Source organism: Mustela nivalis (genome assembly GCF_964662115.1).
Source record: "Mustela nivalis genome assembly, chromosome: 2".
In the NCBI taxonomy this organism is placed as follows: domain Eukaryota; kingdom Metazoa; phylum Chordata; class Mammalia; order Carnivora; family Mustelidae; genus Mustela; species Mustela nivalis.
The window spans coordinates 23,420,364-23,441,381 of record NC_139021.1 but is presented as its reverse complement, the minus strand read 5'-3'; the positions used below and the strand labels follow the sequence as shown (position 1 = coordinate 23,441,381).

Sequence of the window (21,018 nt, the reverse complement as noted above, 5' to 3'; positions counted from 1 at the left end):
TTTTCCATACCATTATATCAAGAACTTCCATTTGTTTCATGTTACCGTTTACAACTTTAATGCACACACACACACACAAAAAAGGTATCTACCGCAATAGAAATAGTTGCTTCATTACCTTGTTTGCTACATTTGCAAATGTAAACAGCTAGGCAGAGCCAGAACAGACTCTAATGCATGATGGAGTATCTTTGTTGCATACGTACACTGTAGAAAATAATTATTCAATATGTCAGGCACCATTATTTGAAATGTAATACATTAATATTTACTAGAAAAATAAGTTTTTTTTTTCCTATTTGTTTTCCCAACTTCTTTAATGAAATAAGTTAATCTGACAGTGCATCCAGTAGCTTGTAATATCTTCTACATCTCCGTGGCAAAAAATAAACTACTGGTTGGGACAATATAATGCAAATTATTAAAGTCAGTCCTTGTACATACATCCTTGTAGCAAGCATTGAGGCTCGACTAACAGCACCTTTAACCAATTACTTAATGTTCAGTTATGTAGCCCTATTTCCCTGAGCAGTTATGCTGAGGAGCTTTCCCTTCATGGATAGTTTTACAAAGCCTTAAGTATTAAAAGTACTATGAAGATAGACTTCTAAGAATCCTATTTAATGCTACTTAACTAAACCTGTATAAATCTAATGAAGGGAATGACTGGTACATATACCAACTGTCAGTCTGTGGTAACGTAACCTTAGACGCTGCCTGGCCACAAAGTTTGGAACTTCTATTTAACCAAAAGAAAATAAATAATACAGCAGGTTACCTTGTAGAGAAATACCATGTACTCTAAACAAATTCAGCCCATGGTCTGAACTTTTGTATCCATCTAATCTTTTTGAACTGAGGCGGGGGGGGGGGGTCCCTTTAGTTATAAAACGTGCCAAGTGAGATTGGTGACCAAGAGGAGGCTTAAAAAACAAATCCGGACCGCTTTATCACATACGAGAAAGAAACATCTGGCTTTAAAAAAAAAATTAAAAAAAGACTACGTAAGCACTGAGGACACTGTTTTGTAAAGATGCATATATATTTGGACAAAATGAACCTAAATTGCCGACAAAAGGACTACTTTTGAAAGGAGTCTGAACATCTAAAGGACAAAAATATCAGAGAGGGTGTGCATGTGTATGTACAGGCAGGGCCGGCCAAAATCCCCGTGCCGTCGGCTGTCACCTTCCCTGCTGCTCTCTCACCAAGCCTAACAACGGCTCGCATTTCTAGGTCTAGGTCGGAAACATGGTCAATGAGAGGAGACTGCTGGAAGAGGCGCCATTTTCCTTTCGCGGCCCTGGGGAGTAGATTTCTCCTCATCTGCCTAGGATTTCGTGATACTTCTAAATTTAGGCAACAACGTCCGGGTTTGTGAACAAATGGACCCATGGCCAGCCCAATACTGCATTAGGATCATAATATGTAAACCCTTTCAAAATTCTAGATAGGTTTGATCTCCATCTCGACAAACGTAATCATGAGAGTCAGGTGATACTTCTTATGGACCGTTTCCACAGTACCCATTTGCCAAGATGGTTTTTTTGACGTAACCAGGTTCTAAAACATGACTATTTACCATCTTCCATTGTTTTTTCTTCTCACTGACCATTTGTCTCACTTTTTAACCTTGGTAACCTACTCATCAAAAGAAAGAATAAAAGAAGGGAATTTCATGTTGGATAAGGCAGGCTCTATGAAGTATTTTTTTAATAGGTCTTCATAAGACATTACAAGCTATTGAATTCCCATCAAGAAAACCTATTTCTATTTAATTGTGCTAAGTGCTAAGGTTTTACTCTTTAGGTTTTCCATTTTTTTCCGCTTGTGCATTGTTCCTATGCAGGCCCCTCTGGATATGAGTTGTGAAGTCGTATTTGTCCGTGCAAAGATGCTGGCATATGCTGCACTGGAAAGGGCCACTGTCACCATGGCAACTCATATGCAAAGCATACATCACTTCATCCAGAAAGACAATGCCACAGTGCACACATTTTGTGGACAGTTCATCTTGAGTACTTCTATCAACTTTCTCTGTTTTTACTACATTCAAGGGACCTTCACTTTTTACATTGGACGGTGCCTTCGTTTTCTCCTTGGAGGCACCGTTTGCAGTTGGCCCAGGTCTGGAATGCTTGATCGCCAAATCTAGAGGAATGTCATTGTCTGATCCAACAGCTGAAAAATGAGGAGGCAGATTGAAGGTGGGATAAGGCACATAGTTTTGGCAAGGATTTGGTAGGCCAGGCACGTGACTCAAGTAGTGCGGATTCCCAGGAACGGAGAGCTTATATTTACTCCAGAACCGCAGCCAATCAGCTTCACTCTGGAAGTCATTATGTACAAACGGAAGTCCGAAAAGGGGGTACTGGTACTTTTCAATAGGGCTGCCTGGTGGTGAATAATTTGGGTGTTTTGCAGGTCTCATGTACTTTTCTATGGGACTGCCTCTCTCAGAACTTCCTTTCCCTTCTGACACGGATGAACTGTTTCCTGGGTCTCCAGTACTTTCCTGAGGACTTTTTATCTGAATGTGCAAAGGTTGCATCCTTTTGTGAATATCCAGAGTTTGGCTGACCAGGACCGGCTGCTGAGCAGAATGGCTTTTAGTCAATGAACCCTGGGCTTCGTATTTACTCAGGCTAGGGAGCGGAATTTCTCTCTGGTGACCTTCGGTTAAATGGTCTTCCGACCTCCTCTCTAAGGGGCTTCCGTTGACCTGCTCCTCGCTGCCGCCCCTCTGCTGTTTGTTGAGCTGCTCAGCCTGCAGTGCCTCTGGGTTAAGGCGCTTTCTTGTCCTTCTCCTAATAATCTGCTCACCGTTGTTTTGTTTAATGATGTTTAAAGGCCTGGGAGTCTGCAGAGAACACACACGTACAATACATAAAAGGGAAACGTGAGAAAATACATTAAAACTCATTAGCAATTCCTCACAAACATGAACCACACTTAAGTTCAAAGCAAGGGTAGGACTCGACGTTATAGGTTTACTAAATCTCCTCCTCTTGCCCTGAGCAGGATCAGAGGCAGTCACCAAAGCACACTATTTTAGCCTAATTAAATCAAGTCCAACTCTGCAGGGAGCCCTGAAAACTTTCATCTACTTAAAAACAGCTTTCCCAAACTCAATAGATTTTGAAATTGCATCATTTAGTGATAAAACTGTGTAGAAAGTTCCTTGAGGAAACACGATTTTTCTGCAATTATTTCTCAACTCCTGAGTCATGCACTAGGATGTCAATACGGGAACACGGGAGCTAGGCTTTAAGGACAACTGCGGCAACATTACACAGTGCTGCAGACCGAACTGGGTCCCCTTGTTCGTATGTGGAAGCCCTACCCCACAGTGTGCCTGGATCTGGAGAGCCGGTCTTTACGAGGCCGATTAGGTTAGATAAGGACAGAGAGAGAAAGAGGCCTTCTCCAAGCCGGGAAGAGAGCTTTCCAACCAGAACCGGGCCACACTGGGACTCTGACCTCAGACCTCCAGCCCTGAGAACCGTGTGAAAATCTGTTCTGCTGTTTAAGCCCCCAGTCTACAGTATTTTGTTTTGGTAGCCTGAGCTGACAAATATGTGTATGCTTCTAAATCACTGCAAATGTGAATATAAAGTATTATATATCCACGCAAAAATAAAGACAAATGAGCAGAATCATGAATAAAGATATCAGGTACTCAAAGCCCTATCAGTGGGAGACTTTCCACCCCACCCCCCAGCTCTCATTTTTATTTCTCCATGTTTAACAGGATTTTATATAATCGCTTTGGAAAATTTTACTTATCAACAGGTAAAGCATTTGTTTTCTGTTGAAATTCTAAATTCTTTTGTAGCTTTGGTACAAATACATGATACGTCACTCTACTCTGTACTTAGTTAGAATGCTGACTCTCACTAGGCTTGTTTTTTATTCAGCTTAAGCACTGTATGATAGTCATGTACATGTTCAACAGGCATTTATATTACAGGACTAAAACCCATAGATAAAACTATACCAAAAACTTTAACTTGCAGCGAGAGCTCTAACTTCGATTTATAAAATAAAAAGAGTAAGTTTAATAAATTAATGCATATTTATAGGTAAAAATTTAGAAAACTCTTGAAGCGGGCTAAAACCTGATTTTTCTAAAAGATTACTGAAATCAAAAAATTTCTACACAGAATGTGAAATATATATATATGTATGCATATATATGAAAAAATATGTAACCTGCGAATTATTCCTAGAAAGAATGTACCTTAATGCAAGAGATACCTCTCATATCTTAAACAAAATATAAATATAAATCCTTTTTGGAATGTTTCTATTGTCACAGAGGCATTTTGAAGGCAAGAAAGATAACACACTTGTTACTGACAACTCAATTATTGGTTTCAGAAGGAAAATGCCACATCCCTTGGATATACCACATCCATTTATTTTGTTCAGGAATGTTCAATGTTCAGGTTTATAAAAAGCTCCTATTTGTATTATGAAGATATGCAGTATTTAATATCTACCTATAAGGAAACCAGAAATTTGCATTAATATCCTTTTAAAACTTTTATAACTTTTGTGACAGTCTTTGACATGAGATGTGTGCATAACCTTTATGTATTTAAGTTTACGATGTAAAGAAACTCAAAACTGAACACAGCTTGCCTCTGGAGAGATGAATATTAAAATAACTAAAATAACTTTATATCACAGTTGTTAAATTATCATAGTCTGGAAGAGCAGTAGTTTAATTAATTCTTGGCCTATGATTGGCCAGAGTTCAATTAAAATCATTAATGTCAGTACTCATTAAATGAAAGCTTATTGCTATGCTAAAATGGTGAAGGTGAAGCTAAAGGAAGGTGATGTAGTGGAGGGAGAATCTCTCTGTTAGCTACATGGAATAACTCAGGCTTTACAGTTTACCACCAATTAGTATTGTTGGCAGCAGGCATTTTTTAAAGAGTGCTTCCAATGGTCCATTTATGAGGACGTTTTGTCTAAAATTGTATTCCCTGTAGCTGTAATTTATTCACTGGCTGTGCTAAGAGCTATGGTAAAATGCCAAACAAAATGAAAAAGGCAGAGGGAAATGGGTTTCTTTTTACTAAGTGGGGTATTCCTATTTTTAAAGGCAGCTCTTGTCAGCAGATAAACTTCCTAAACTTAAAAAAAAAAAAAAAATCCTTCAGGAAGTAAATGCATATAGAGATGGGGAATTTGTGAGATTTAGTTAAACTTTATGAGAGGATTCTAACTAAAATCTGAGAAGAAAGTTCTGGAAGTACCTCGGTGAGCCACAGAAAGAAGCCAGCCAGAGAGTTTGAAACACAAAGCGCCTTCACACCTTACTCTGCTGGGATGTGAGCCGTTCATGCCCTGAAATACCTTCCTTGAATATATCCCCCGAAGAACTGGCAAGATCTACCTGGCATTCTCGGGTCCTAGCTCAGGACCACTCTTCTGAATGTGCCTGACTTCTAGTCCCCAGAGCAGCCAAGATGACGCTTGCAAATTCTGAACTTAAAGTGGAAATGAGTATTCTTTCCCTGCCCTGTATTTTATGTGAAATAGGAGAATCCTCCTTTTAAAACACTTTTTATGTAATATTGAACTTTCAAGGTTTCTCCTTCCTGCCTAAATTAATTTCACCAAATTCTGAAAACCATTAGAGCAACGATCTGTTATGGGAAGTTCCCAGAAATCAATCATTTCCTCGTTTGTATCAAAAGAAACATAATGCATTACTAATGATCTCAAATATATCTCCCCATAACATCTAAGTCCATTTCACCATAAATCACAGGTGCTCTCCGAGTGACTGTATTAAACTCTGCGGGAGCAGGCATCGCAAGCCAGGGAATGGTACACATCACACGACAGACCAGGCTGCTTTATAAAGCTTTTCCTCAAACAGTCTAACAAGCTCTTACCGAGTGAAGCTTCTGGTAGAGGCCACACGCGTTGCATACATATCCACCATTTGCATTCTTTCGCCAGAGAGAGGTCTTTGTGGTCAAGCAATTGGCACAAAAAACACCCGAGCCTCTACGCCTCTGAAACAGGGGGAAAAAACACAAGGTCAGAGGTGAGTCACATGATCAGTGGAGTTAGACCAAATCAGCCCAGGAGTTTTGTCTTTAGACTAGCAACAATGACAGTATAAAACCACACTGCCCATAATGAGGTCAGGTTCAATTGTGTTTAATAGGCACCACTGATTTTCATTATAATTAACCCTACAGTGATGGATGAGGTGTGTGCAACACCAAAGGCTTTTCACAGACACAGCTTTAACTTTTTGAACTTTGGGTTTTGTGCCTTTAATGATGGCTCCTAAATGCTGAACCCTAAAATATACCTTCTAAAAGTGTCAAAACAAAAGTCATAAGACAGAACGTGCGATGTGTTTAATATACTTTGGCGAAGGGGGAGCACAGGCTACCTGAGCTTTAAAAATATAGTGAAGCGTGGAAAACGTGGCATATAAACCATTTAAAATTAAACCTGACTTGTGTCTTTTTGGATGTCATTCATGTAACACAAGTATTAAGAGAATATCACACACTCAGTTCTAGTTTTGGGGGTTGCAATGGTAAACTTTGAAAGAGAACACCATCTATTTCCCAGAGCTGAGGGGACCAGTCGAAACTTGTTGCCAACTCGAAGTACAGTATTACTGAGAACGCTTATGAGGTGCCTGTGGAAGCCAGACAAGCTAGTTCCATCAATGGCTATTTATTTTATTTGCCTCAGACTTGGAAATCACAAGCGTTTCCGAATACAAATTGATTTTAGTGGGCTGAATTCTGTAATCACCAGATTCAAAAATAATCTAAGAATATTTAAAAGTAGATAATTAGTATTGCTTGTTCCATTCTTGCTATCAAGTCATGATTCCATTAAACTCACTGAAACAAAAGTCAGGCTGTGTTTGTAGGCGCAAATACTAACAGGCAGGAAATGAAATGCTCTTGCTGCAAGAAAAAAAAAAAAAAGAAAGCCTGAATTGCAACTTCACTCTCCTTTCTCTAGCAAGCGAAGCCTTTAATGATAAAATATGCACGTTAGATAAGGAGTGGAAAAAATGTTGCTGGAACCCAATTTTATTATAAATTTAAAATCACAAATACCGTAAGTCAAAATTTCAGGGATTCATAAAATTTAGGCAATTTATTTAACTTGAGTCCATACTGTAGACCAGTGCTATCCCTGCCAAGAAAATACAATGGTTATAATTGTACTCTGATACATTTCAAATGGAAAGCTTTCTGCAGACATAATTTTGGCTTCAAGACTGGAACACTTTCTTGGCATTGAAAGGGCATTTGATTCATCGGGTGTTTCACAATGTATCACTAAAAAGACCTGGTGAGCAGCCAGTTCCCTATAGGGTAATTTTTCCATCCAGATGCAAGTGCTATCAGAGGCCCTCGTCAGCTAAACTAATTATGATCTTGCAATTGCTGATGCCTGCTCACTCTAACATTCGACATCCTCCATTAATCATCAATACAAGGAAAATGAATGAAACGTAAAGAAATGAGGGCTGGTAAGCTGCACAGCCATAAAAATCTGAAATGAGAGCAATAATTTAACAAGATTGGGGGAATGTTTTTAGTGCGCACAAAGTCAGGCTAACAATTGCCCTTTTCAACCAAGAACACGATTTCATTAGTGTAGCAGGTCGTGCTACTTTAGGTGATGTAATAAAAGCTAGATTTTGCACAAAGATAATCTCTGGCTCCCCTTTTTCTCCCTCTCTGCCCAAGTCGGGACCAGGAACATGTCACGGTTAGAGCAACGGCAAACGCTGGGTGTCAGGCCACAAGTCCCAGTTGGGACCTCCTGCAAAAGTAGAGATTGCTCCCTCCTGAAAAATCAATGAACTACTAGATGCTATGTTTATCAAACATTCTGGGGCCCCCCTTTATCTGAAGTAAGCTGAGGAGCCTAGTTAGGTTATAATTGTGAAACTTTCCTAAGGTCACGCCATCTTTTTCCTAGATCTAAATAACACGTTTGGCAAATAAACACCAACTTAATCCACATAAAGGCATTGTAAATGTCCATTTGGAAACTAACCCACATACATGGCTGAGACTCAAATCTGAATGTGTAACCATTCACTCCAGCCTGCTTTTCTTTCCTTATGCCCTGGGTGCTTGACACAGCACGCCAAAGTGGGTGTAATCCTGGTTTCTGAGAGCGTTTCAATCCTTGCACAATTTTGTGCTTAATTCTCTTGCAAAGAAAATGCCCTTCATTAGTTAGAGGGAAAGTCCTAAAATTATAGCACTGGTTTCCACAGGCCTATCTTGCTTTAAGCAGCACTTCGGCTCCACTAAAGAGGTATATTTTGGGAAAACTATATCTTATTTAAGACATCAGGGGTTATTCTGAATTCATTTACCCAGAGTCAGTATAGCATGGAGGTTAATAATCAGATTTAGGAGTCAGACTACTTGCATTCAAAACATGTCTGCCTTTTGCCAGGTGCAACTTTAGGCAAGTTACTTAGCCTCTCAAAGCTTCAACTTCCCCACCTTTAAAGTGTGAGCCGCTATAGCATGTGGGCAAATGGATACAATTAATATAGTACCAGGGATGTAGTAAACACTCAGTAAGTTAGCTATTTGTCAAAGGGATTCAATTATTATTATTGTTTTTTGGTACAAGAAAAATACTTGGTTAGCTTTGTTTCCATCTCCTTAATCTTCTCATTGAACATAATAGAGATGCTTAAGACATACAGTTGGATATTATCAATTGTAGTTCATTTGTGACAATCTTATCAAATACGAGAATGGAAAGTTGAGTCAGAGTGAAATATCTAGGTGTTCACACCTAGGATTCAATAGGAGTGTACTTGTGTGGGGGTGGGAAGTAGGAGGGAGGTGAGAAATATTTCACATATTGAGTTAACTCCCTTCTAAACACATTTATTGCTTTGGTAAGCACTGGTTCACCGTAGTTTTGGTGCACTTGGAATTTCTGGAAGCAGCAAAGAAGGTGGCCCACGTGGATAGTATCCTTAGCTGTGTGACCACAGAATCGTAACTGTGCCACATATCCCTCAGCTACAGAACAGCTGAGAGCCTGACCTGGTCGCTCTGTGTAAGCTGGCTGGACAGAGTAAAGCATCTCTTTGAAGTTACCAACATCCTTAGCCTAATCACATGCAGAAAAGCAGGTCTGTGGCCAAAGGAAGGCAGAATAGGAGTCTCCCTCACCCCACTTTTTAAAAACAAACTTGGCCTCGTTAAAGAGAAAGAAAGGCACCAAAGACTTTATTTCATTCATAGTTTATCACGCATGACAGAGTTTTAAAATATTTTGTCATCCTCCTATACACTGTGCTTGTTAAGGACAGAAATTATGACTCCTAAGATATCCTAAGTACCAGGCACCTAGGACAGTGCTCTGTCTTGACAGACTAAACATTAATAAAATTGAAAATATTCTACTGGCATTTAAAGAATCTCACCTGCTATTATTTTTTTAATCATTAAAAGTTACTCCTAGTTTTGAAAAAAAAAAAGTTTTTAAAAAATATTCCTTCTAAATGTCACTCATGTGGATCGACAAATTTACTTCCAGTTGGGCAGAGATAACTAATGATGTTGTAGAAAAGAAAATCAAGAGAATTAAGGAATGTTCCAATCTTACAATTCACACTTGTTTTTGAGGAGCAGTTGAAGTTAGGTACTTGCTAGGTCCTGAGGATACAAAATCAGGTAGAACAAGGCTCCAATTCTCCTTTACAAACATCATTAGGGTCATATGTTGTCCATGGCTCTATATGTGCACATGTGTGTTTAAATAATAATATTAAATAATAATAATTATTTCTCCTTTTCTACAAGCTGTTTTTTATTTTTAAATGATTATTTATTTATTTATTTATTTATTTTGGGGGGGGGAGAGTGGGGAGGGGCAGAGGGAGAAGGAGAGAGAGAATCTGAAGCAGACTCCCTGCTGAGCGTGGAGTCAGATACGACCCTGAGATCATGACCTGAGCTGAAATCAAGAGTCCAACACTTAACCAACTGAACCTTCCAGGTGTCCCCAATCTGTTTAAGAGTTAGTAATATTTTATACCTCCATGACATTACGCAGGAGAGAGGAGAACTGAGTCAGATATGGTCCTTTCTGGAGAGCAGATGAGAGGAATCCCTAGCTAGGGGATGGCGCCGCTGGCCCTCCTGAGGGGGCATATTTAGCCTGATTCTTGCCCTGTGGTAGGGGTAAGAATCTCAGGCTGAGAGAAAGCTGCATGCTTGTCCATCTTCACAGAAGCACCACATTCTCTGTCCTTGGACTTCCTTAAGCACCTCTTCTACTTGTTTGTGGACTTAAGTGAAGGAATTAAAATTAAAATTTCTAAAGAGAAAAAGTCCAGAGGCAACAATTCGAGGAACTGATTTTGTTGTCTGTTTTTTTTTAAACTTCGAGTTTTATGGCTTGCCTAGTAACTTTTAGGTCACATTTGTGTTGCCTGTACATAATTTCTGTTGGCTGCTAATTTCCTGTGTGAAAAACAAAGGATGGTGATACAAACAGTTAATTGTAAGGATTTTTGAGGCCAGTCAAAGGATAGCAAGTAGTTTTCAGTGATAATTACTGAGAATTCTTCGGGATTACTTGTTTCCTTTCCATGTTTCAAATGTATTACGACCGCAATACTGACTTTAACACAGCAATTTAGGTGATGAATTTGGACAATCACCCATGTTAGGATTTGAAATAGAAAATGACATTCACATCTTTTAATATAAGCACATTTTAAATCCAACATAATTTTTTTTTCCTGCTTTGAAGTGCAACAAGTATAATGACTAAAATAATGGATCAAACAAACAAATTAATTTAGGTTCACAGCTAACCACTGTGCCGTTGTCACTATCATCAAATTTTTCTGAAAGCTTCTGGTTCCAATTTTGCTGTTGGGGGCTTAATTCTTTAGTGTGTTATGGATCAGTGGTTTGGGCCGTGGCACATGTATTGGTGAACCCATAGGTGTCTTAAGAAAAAAAAAATGGAAAAAAACGTTTTAAAATTGGTTTAGTTGTTTCTATTACTTATATTATTACTTAAAAATCAGCCCAAAACAAACACTTGAACATTTTCAAATTTCATTAACAGCTGATTTCATTTGATTAATAAGAAATAAATTTGATTGAATTATTCATTCGAGTGGCTTATCATTTAAAGACAGGGATATTTATCTCCAAGAGATTAAAGTCTCCATTGGAAAAGGAGTTTGTGCAGAAATGATCCTTTATATTAGTGTTCTATGTATAAGAACTATACTGAAACCATGTAATTACATAACAAGCTTTGATAGGCAGAGTATTTATTCACATTTTTTATGGTTTTTATATCTTAGCCATTTTAAATCAAATCAATCTGAAATATGATACACATGCTGTTAGGGCAGATATACCTCAAATATTTTTTGACTTTAAATAATTTCTGTGTTTACTTGATTATATCAAGAATCTTTTACAAACTTCACTTTAGCGACATGTACAGATGGCTATGATAGAAACTTCTAGCACAATTTTGCAGTAATAAAATTTCAATGGTAAATTTAACTCAGTTTCATTCTGGGAATGTAATAATTACCGATTGCCCAGCATGTGCCTGACACCGTGCTACAAACTGGAGTTACAGGGACATATATGACAAACATGCTCTATAATCTCTCTGGGTTTCCAGTAGAATGAGCTAAAAACCTACTAAGTGTGGAGTTAATGCAACACAAATTGAGATGTTCATAAACACTGAGAGTTAAATTTATGCAAATTATATGTAAACTTTTCTGAGGAAACAAAAGTATATTAGATCAATAAATCTAATTTATTTATTTACTCATTTAGATTTCATTTTTAAGTAATCTCCCCACCCAACATGGGGCTCAAACTTATCAACCCAAGATAAAGAGTCATGTGCTCTACCAAATGAGCCAGCAGGCACCCCAATAAAGCTCATCTGAAGACTGAAAGTTATCTAATGACAAGAGAGCTTACTCTCTGTGTTCCTTTACCAAAGTGGGTAATAACAGTCCTGTAATAACAGGACAAAGATCAATAACATTGCCCTACTGACTACCAAAAAAGTTGATATGCGTTAAATAATGTATTAATTATTACTATCATGTTAATGTATTTATTATTACTATCATGTAGTGGGTTGGCATTCACTAATTATGAATACATGATGATTCATATTTTAGTCATTTTCAGTTATTTACCACTGGTGACAGAAGGCAACCTCTCCTTCCAAATTCCCCCCAAGTGAGGATTAACCAGCTATTGACTACCTATCAGTAGATCCTACAAGAATGCACAGAATGCAGTGCCTAAAACCACTAAAAAATAGACGGTGGCTTGCAACGAATGTCTTTAAATTAATAGGCTGAATTTTCCCCAAAGCACAGGCTACCTGATATTTTAGGAAGAGCAGGGAAAGAACATTGCCAACATAAAGCAATAGTTACCAATAACTTGGCGGACTTTTGTTCCAAACAGAATTGTGAAGAACAGTGCAGCTGAAATGGGCTGCACAGCAAGTCTCTGCCTGATTTGAAACAGCCCTCTTTGCCCTCAGATTTCTTGCCAGAAAACTGAAGAGACTCTCCAAGGTTCAGCCAAGCACCCATCTTACGATCTCCTATCTCAGAATTTGGAAACAAAACCTGTTTACCTTGCTTATTAAATTCACTTCCTCAACACATCAGCCATGATAATGGAGATAAGTGTAAACAAAGCTGACATCCCTGGCTAGGAGCAATGGAACGAACTCTCTTCCAGGACATGAGGCAACACATACTCTAGTAACCATACACTGTACCCAGGTATGAATGTGCCTGAGACTTACTGCACTGACACATCACCATGTGGGAGTTGCCCTACATACCAGGAAACGCTAGTGTGCCAAACACATTAGCTCCATTTCTTCTGAGATGCATCTGGCGACTACTGAAGTGAGATAGCAGACAAATCAAGAATTTGCAACGTATATCCCACACTTCTAATCATTCACAGTTTCTTCAAATCGGCAGAATTTACAAGTGAATCACACACATCTAGAACCCATTACGTAGGTCTGAAGGACTCCATCTCTATTCTTTGATTCACCCCATATTTGGTAAATGAGCAAACCAAATATCCAGTGTCATGCCCAAATTACATAAAGAACCAGGACTAGAAAAAACTCACATCTTTGGAGTTCTACCCACATTGTTTCTATAATACTGTTCTGCCTTTACAGCAATATGTACATAGACAGCTAAAACTATGGTTGAAAATTTATGTCTGCACTGTCTTTTTTCATTCCACGTGAAAGTCATTATTGTCAGAAGAACTACTCAAGTCTTTCACTTCTATTTCCGCCACCATGGATCCATTTTCACCTTCGGCTACAACAAGGCTTTGTGGAGGCTTTCTCCACAGGGACTTTCTTCCATGCCAGTGCCAACACCTGACACTGAAAAGGAAGAAAAAAGGCTTTTTGGAGGCACAATTTTAGCACCTCTTAAGCAAACTTTGGCAGGAGAACAAAGTTGATTCTGTTTTAATAAGTTTATTGCACATTTTACTTAACAGTATATTCTGTAAACACATTTAATATGGGAATTAGTCACATTACAAAAAGTAAAAATCTTAAGTGATAACAATAGAGAAGAAACTTGTTATAGAAAAAGCCTAATGTCCAAAGGGTTCAGCTTCTGTGCACTTAAGCACAAATTGAGTTATTTTAGATATTATCAGTGTGGGGTTGCATTTATAATAGATAATGATGATGATGATGGTTATTTTGGAATAATCAGAAAATACCAAACAATAGTCAGGAATTCTTTTCATGGGGTGGTGGCTGGCTAGCTCAAGCAGGAGAGCATGCAACTCTTGATCTCGGAGTTCTAAGTTCGAGCCCCATGTTGGATGTAGAAATTACTTAAAAAATATAAATGAAATCTAAAAAAAAAAAAAAGAATTCTTTTCATAACAGATAATGACTAGGCTGTAAACTGTTTCCATCCTCACAGCATTCACATATACATCAAGGGTTCTTCACTGGTTCCTAACATTCTTTCTTTTTTTTTTCTTAAAGATTTTATTTATTTATTTGACAGAGAGAGATCACAAGTAGGCAGAGAGGCAGGCAGAGAGAGAGGAGGAAGCAGGCTCCCTGCTGAGCAGAGAGCCCGATGTGGGACTTGATCCCAGGACCCTGAGATCATGACCTGAGCCGAAGGCAGCGGCTTAACCCACTGAACCACCCAGGTGCCCCCCTAACATTTTGTCAATAACATTTATGACAAAAAAAAAAAAAAAAAGTAAAAAAATTGTATACAAATAACTTCAGGCTGTTCGAAAGAATGTCCTTCACAAGCATTTGGTATGGTTATCTGTATTCAAGCATTTGGTATGGTTATCTGAATGCTCGCAGATTTGAAGGTTAAGAACTCCTAACATTTATTATCCCAGTTTAGATCAAAATGAATTACCAGTTACTATTTTTCTCCCACTTTCATTAATGAGGTAAAAAGACTAAGAATGGTTCTTTGACTTATTTAGTGTCAAAAAATACATCCTAGTCTCCAAGTCTAGATAAAAACATAGGACTGTGTTCCAGAAACCGTTTCTGAATCAATTATCTGATAGAATTCTCTTGCTTGACTACATTATGTCTCTTTTTAATAATCACCATCAGACATCTAATATTTCTCAAGACTTAACTATGTATAGGATGATAAGCGATAGCTTTCATTTCATTATCTGACCTTGTTAAAATGATCCTAAGAGACAGGTATCATTATTGTTGTTGTTGTTGTTACTGTTCTTTTTCTTCTTCCCTCCGTTTTACGGAGGAGAAAACTGAGGCCTAGCAATGTTTTTCAGTTGCTCTACAGGAGGGCTAAGATACAAACTCAGGTCTCCCTCACTTGAGAGCCACAGTGCTGAACTATGTTTCAAGTCCTAGTACTAAAGAGGCGATTGGGGAATTTTTACCAAAAATATTTCACCATAGCTTGGTTTTGAAGAACGCTTATCTCTTCAAACCACCCTATAACAGCTGATTGAAATTATGCAAGTTTTGAGGTACCAGAAAAAAATGACTCATCCTTGATCAGATATGGTAACGATCTGTTTTGAAGTTGACAGATACAGTCATAGCCAGAGGAACACAACATTTGGCTGATGGAGAGGTAGGGGTAGGCAAGGGGGTTGGGTGCAGTACATGTGTTTTAATCCTTCCATCACAAAAAAACAAAAACAAAAACAAAAAACCCAAAGAAAAAAAAAACAAAAACAAACAAAAAACCAAAACAACAATAAACAAACACAAAAAACCAAAAGCCAAAAAAACCCCACCCCAAAACCATGTAAAATAAGCCTCTGTTTAAAAACAGAAAATTAGATGACACCACTGACTTAGCTCCTAATAATGCCAGTCACATGGGAGGGTAGCTGTGAACTAGAATTTCTGTTTTTGCATTAGTCTTGGCTAGAGATGGGGCAGCAAAAATGATGCTGGGGTTCTGACAAGTTCTGTAAACACATATGTTCAGATAACAATTTACTAGATTTACTTTTTACATACTTGTATGTTCCCTGGCAAAGACCTTTTGCAATGTGTGGTATCATCATTATTCAATATAAAACACTGCCAATTCTGAAAGATGAGGTTATTTTAATAAATTCCTCAGATCTGGATAATATGAAAATACTTATAATTATTTCCCCTATTATTATATGTAAAAGTATATGTTCTTCATCAACCTATAGAGCGGACTTTGATACTTTTCATGTGTGATAGTTTCCATTTCATTACAGAACAACGAAGACCAAAATATTCTTAACTCTAAACACTTTTTACAGGCTATCAAGTCGTGAGGATACAGTACAGATCAGATGTTAAAACATAGCATGTAGTCTGCTGAGCAGAAGGATGGTAATTGCTGCTTATTTCCACTGAACAGCATACAAATTATGGAAAAACAGTTAAATGTACTGAAGTTCAAAATAATTAAGAACCATGTTAAAAATCTGCCGATGTGTGTCAACAAGAGACTTGGATACCAAATATGCAATTTGGACTAAATACTTGGTAAGACTAGATTGGGAATACTTCTCGTATCATTTCATCCTCTAGGACCTAAATCCAAAAAAACCCCTAAGAAACATAAACCTGAACTTCAGTTAATTTTTTAATCTAGAAAATTCTTTTAAAATGTTGTCTCATTTGTACTCAGTTTTGTACTTCCTTGGGACACATGAAGTCGTAGGTATTTAAGTCCACCTTTCCAACGGTTAAAATAAGTGCCTCGTATGTTATGTCATCATTCAAATTGAAGAGTTATCTTTAAATGAGGATTCTGTTCCTGCCAGGGGTAAAGTCAAACTTGAGCAGAGAATTTCATTATAGAAGCACGGTGCAGACAGGGAACTCTAAGCTGATTTTTAAAGTTTTAATAACATTATTTTAAGAAGACAAGTTGAAATTATGAATTGCCTTAACAATCATGATGTAATTTTGTAATAACTGAAATCTTTCATGGGAAAACTGCTTCTTCAGTAACTCACACAGTCAATTACACAGGAAAGCACTGTAACAGGGCTGTCCTCCTGCCGCACCCCCCACCCCGCCACATTCAAATAGCTCACGTACACGACTTCCTTTTCCATTACCAACTTGTCTGCAGTACCATCTGTAAAAACGAACACATACCTTGTGCTGCCAGTTTCTGCTTTTGCACGTCCATTAGTGGGACTGGCTGCAGCTGCTCAAAAAGAAAGCAATGACTGTCTTTGTTTTTATATACATATATTTCCCCTCCAGTACGACCATATCAGTGCAAGGCAATACCTCGTCCTGAGGAGGGAACTGCTCTTAATAACCTGACTCGGACCCGGTTTTCTGCGTGATCTGGAGTTTGTTAATCACACGGTATCACATACCAAAGCAAGAACTACCTCATCGCATCAAGGACTCTCGAGACAACCCCTCAGTCACTCCTACCCAATGGCACAGTTAAAATCATTTTGTACTGTGACATTCTGTCCATCGAGCAGAGTATCAGGAAACCAATACTGAGGCCTGGCTGCACAGCCTAAGACACAAAACTCCTGGGGAGTGAGCTTTTATTTCATGAGAGGAGCTTTGAAAATAAAACACAGCAACTCACTTTTCTAAAACTCTGTTCTCCTCTGCCTGCCTCATGTTTACATTACTTTTCTGTTAGCATTATTTTTTCCCTAGACAACCACCATTGCACTATTCACTCTGCAGAAGATGCAAATATAGTAAAGCAAGAAGTGACTTCAAATTACTTTTTTGAAGTGATCTGCCTCCAAGAAACATTTCTCCCTGTTGTGGAGTAATAGGAATTAAAGAAAAAAAAAAAAAAAAAGCAAGCAAGCAAGCAGATACCATCATCTATCAAGTTCTTAAAAATATTAAAAAAAACGATTCATAGAGAAGCTGAAATTAAAAACACACATAAAAGAAAAGCAGAGATCCAAAAAAAAAAAAAAAACCAAACAAACAAACCCCCCCAAAACACCCCAAAACAGTTTAGCTGTTTTCCTGTGCTATTCAACATTTATAAATTTACCCCACATACATTAAAAACTACTCTTCTTCATAAGAGGTACTTTGGTGTCAGTGTGAACATTAGAATGCCAATTCTGCCTTAGCTTCTCATATATTGACTTGTCTTAAATCATCAAATGGCTCTGCTTTCTCAGCGTTTAGGTAGAGGAGGCAGAGTGCTAGCTTGCAATTATTTACAGACACAAGTCACTTCCAGGGGACTGGGGCTATTAAGGAGCAGGCCCATTTCCTCTTTCAATCTTTGCATTATCAGTATATGGTACATAGTAGGCATTTAACTAATGATAGCTTAATTGAATTGACCTCTATCAGAAGACAGGATTCTGCGGATTTCAATAAACGTTGTGTTAAAATATACATGTGTGTGCACATACCACACACACACCATGATCAGCAGATTATACCTTAAATGAAGCTTTATTCATGAAACACATGTGGCAGTCATCATTACCAAAAATATGACTTAGATTGAAAACAGTTTCACTTTTGTGAAATGCAAAATAAAATTAGTAAGTCATGCACCATATTTAGACTCTATATTATACAACAGGAGGGAAAAGAAATGGACTTTGCTTGAGCTTGTGAGCAATCTGCAAAACTAGTAGAAATGGCATATGTTGATGTGTGTATTTGTGTATGTATATATATGTATATATATCGAAGTGACAGTACATATACATATATATACACATGTACACACACACACACACACAAATTCGCACAGCATTTTATCACTGACATGTAGTGAGATGTTGCTAGTTGATTTTATTTTCATTAAAACAATTTCATATTTTATGAAGGGCTAAAATATGGGCGATGCTGTTAAAATTAAAGAGAAAAAAATCCCAAGAGTTTCCTGAAGAGTGGAGAAGAAAGATAATTAACTGTGTATAAAAGACCAAAAAAGAAATGAAGGAACAGAGTACCTAGGAGAGTGTCTTTTATGTCAGCCTAATAATTACTGATTTTGATAGGTGGAAATTAAGACATCGAGAACGTGTGATTTGTTTTTATTACTGTGTTAGAGTCCTCTCCATTCACTTACACACTCAATTAACATAAATACAATTATATATGGGAGAATACTGAATGCTATGCTTGACATATATCAGGAATTCAATGAGTGTTAAAGATTTCCTTTCTCTCTTAGTTTCAAAAGATACTGAGTATCAAAAGATATTAGATTTTAGAAAATACTGAATAAATAAGATTTTGGCATGTATATTCACGTATATCACTCAATTATCTAGAGTTACATATTTATGCACATATGTATAAAACGTATGCAAAGAAGCTCTTATTTTTTCTATTTTTGCAACATGCATGGAGGATGAAAAATGATCCTAAAACTTTTGCATTTAGGTGACTGTCTTAAAATTTATCACATCAATTATGCGCTTGAAAATACTATCTATTTTCTTCCCTTCTCTCTTCTATTCTTTGTCGTTTGCTTGTGTTCCGAAAGACCTTGAAGGATTTCATTACATAAAATAAACCAGTCTGGTGGTGACTTATTTACCATCATGAGAGTCATCAGTCTAGCAAAGAGACACGCCTCATCCTAAAACACAAGTGGAAATTTGGGGAAGGAAGCTGTATCCTTTGGAATTTTCGAAAACATAAAAGAATGCTAGGTAGGTCAAGTTCCCTTATGAATATTACTCATTCTAGCTAGTTTTCTTCTTTTCATATAGTGCGATCACACAGATTAATACATTGTCATAAAATATGATGATGGATATTTAATTCAAAGACTACACAAAGCTGATCCACTTAGATTTATACAGATCAAGATTTAGAAACCTCTGTACAAAAATTAATTTGGGGTGCTGGCTGTAAATTTATATTCATAAGCAAATATTTGGAATTCGATATCCTCTGTTTTATTAAAATACATACACATATATACATATGCACACATAATACAGTAACATGTACACATACACTTAAAATATGTATATGCACATTTGGCGCACATTTCCTTTCATAAAAATGAATTCTAGGTCTTTCAGTTTAAAATTTAAAAAGTTCAGAGGGGGACAAACTTGTATTTTAAAGGGTTTACTTTAAAAACAGAACAAAACAAAAAGTTACATTTCTTTCCCAAATAAGAGGTTATTTCTGACTAGAAAGTAAAATATCTCTGAGGAAAAGTAGATATAAAAAGTGTAATGACAGAATCAATGAATCAATGAAACTGAAGAAACCAGCAGGCAGCATTTCATGAAAAAGGAATAACTTATTAAAAAACATTTACAGATATTACATGCTCCAAAAAACTGTACTCTCTGAAGGTTAAGTAGCTAGCTCTAACTTCAATCATCCCTCTTTTTCCATCTACTTTATAATATTTTATTTCACTCATTGCATGTATGTACATATATACTTAGTGTGTCCATATTTCCTTGTCAAAATAAAAATAGAAATAGTCCTATTCTTTTAAATTTATCCCAAAGGAAGGCAATAATTCAGAAAGAAACAGAATAGACTGATTGGTACCAGACTAAAATTCAAAGCAATTCACATGTTACCCGCCCCCCCAAAAGGTAAAGAGAGCCTTATACATAAAAGTCCTAACTTTTAAAGAAGAAAATCACCATTAGTGCAGAGGTTTAGCTAATTAGCTGATCTAATGCTGAGCTTTTATGTTTGTAGGTTTACAAATTTCAGAAAATGACCAAATTATTCCACTTATACCATTAGCTTGACCCCTTCCAGAATGTGACCCTCCTAATAGATTTGTTTTATAAGATACGACATCTTGAACAGCTGTGCTATTCTTTCTTGAACTTGACTTTTTCTTTTTTTTTTAAGCATGAAAATAGACTGATTTACTAAACCATGAGTATTCTTTGGTAACAGTGGGGGGAGGGAGGCATCAGAAATGGAAAAATAATATGAGTTCCTATCTCAGCGAGTCATTTTGAAACTCAGAGAACACTGAAGTATTACAAACATTCGTGGCCAGTTAGAGAAATGATGTAGAGAGAACTTGAAAATAATCACTATGAATTGAGTTCATTAACATAAGGAGGTATGAGTATTAAAATGGAGAAGAAATTCATTTGAACGTTCTGATCTTCAAATCCCCTACCACTGAGGGGACGCCATTATGTGCTCGGTGCAAATGGAAGGATGTTTCCAGTCTGGTTAGTCAGGCTCTCTCTAGAATTTTACTTTTTAAAACGAAATAGAAATCGAGATTAAGTTAGACAATTTCAGGGAAAAAGTTTTCTAAATCTCTTATGGAGCAAATAACTTGCAGGCACATTGGGAATTTTAATCTATGCTAAAAATACCTCTAGATAGATTCTATTTAATATAGCAACTAAATAAATAGTTTGATGGAACTGGAATACTGGTCTTATTCAGAACCCTCCAGATAAAAAGCCACACTGGATTAATAGATGAAGTGGG

At 37.2% G+C, this 21,018-nt stretch overlaps 1 protein-coding gene across 26 annotated transcripts in view; it reads right to left on the bottom strand.

Annotated features, from left to right (window-relative positions):
- Positions 1-1,023: 1,023 nt before the first annotated feature.
- The window catches only part of TRPS1 (transcriptional repressor GATA binding 1), a 251,565-nt gene continuing 231,570 nt past the window's right edge, over positions 1,024-21,018 (bottom strand). For all 26 annotated transcript variants that reach the window (XM_082721126.1, XM_082721124.1, XM_082721116.1 and 23 more), the window contains 2 exons: positions 5,913-6,035; positions 1,024-2,860 (listed from right to left, as the gene is read on the bottom strand). In XM_082721126.1, the coding sequence (XP_082577252.1) occupies positions 1,799-2,860; positions 5,913-6,035 (1,185 nt within the window). In that variant the 3' untranslated portion in view covers positions 1,024-1,798. The remainder of the gene's footprint in view (positions 2,861-5,912; positions 6,036-21,018) is intronic.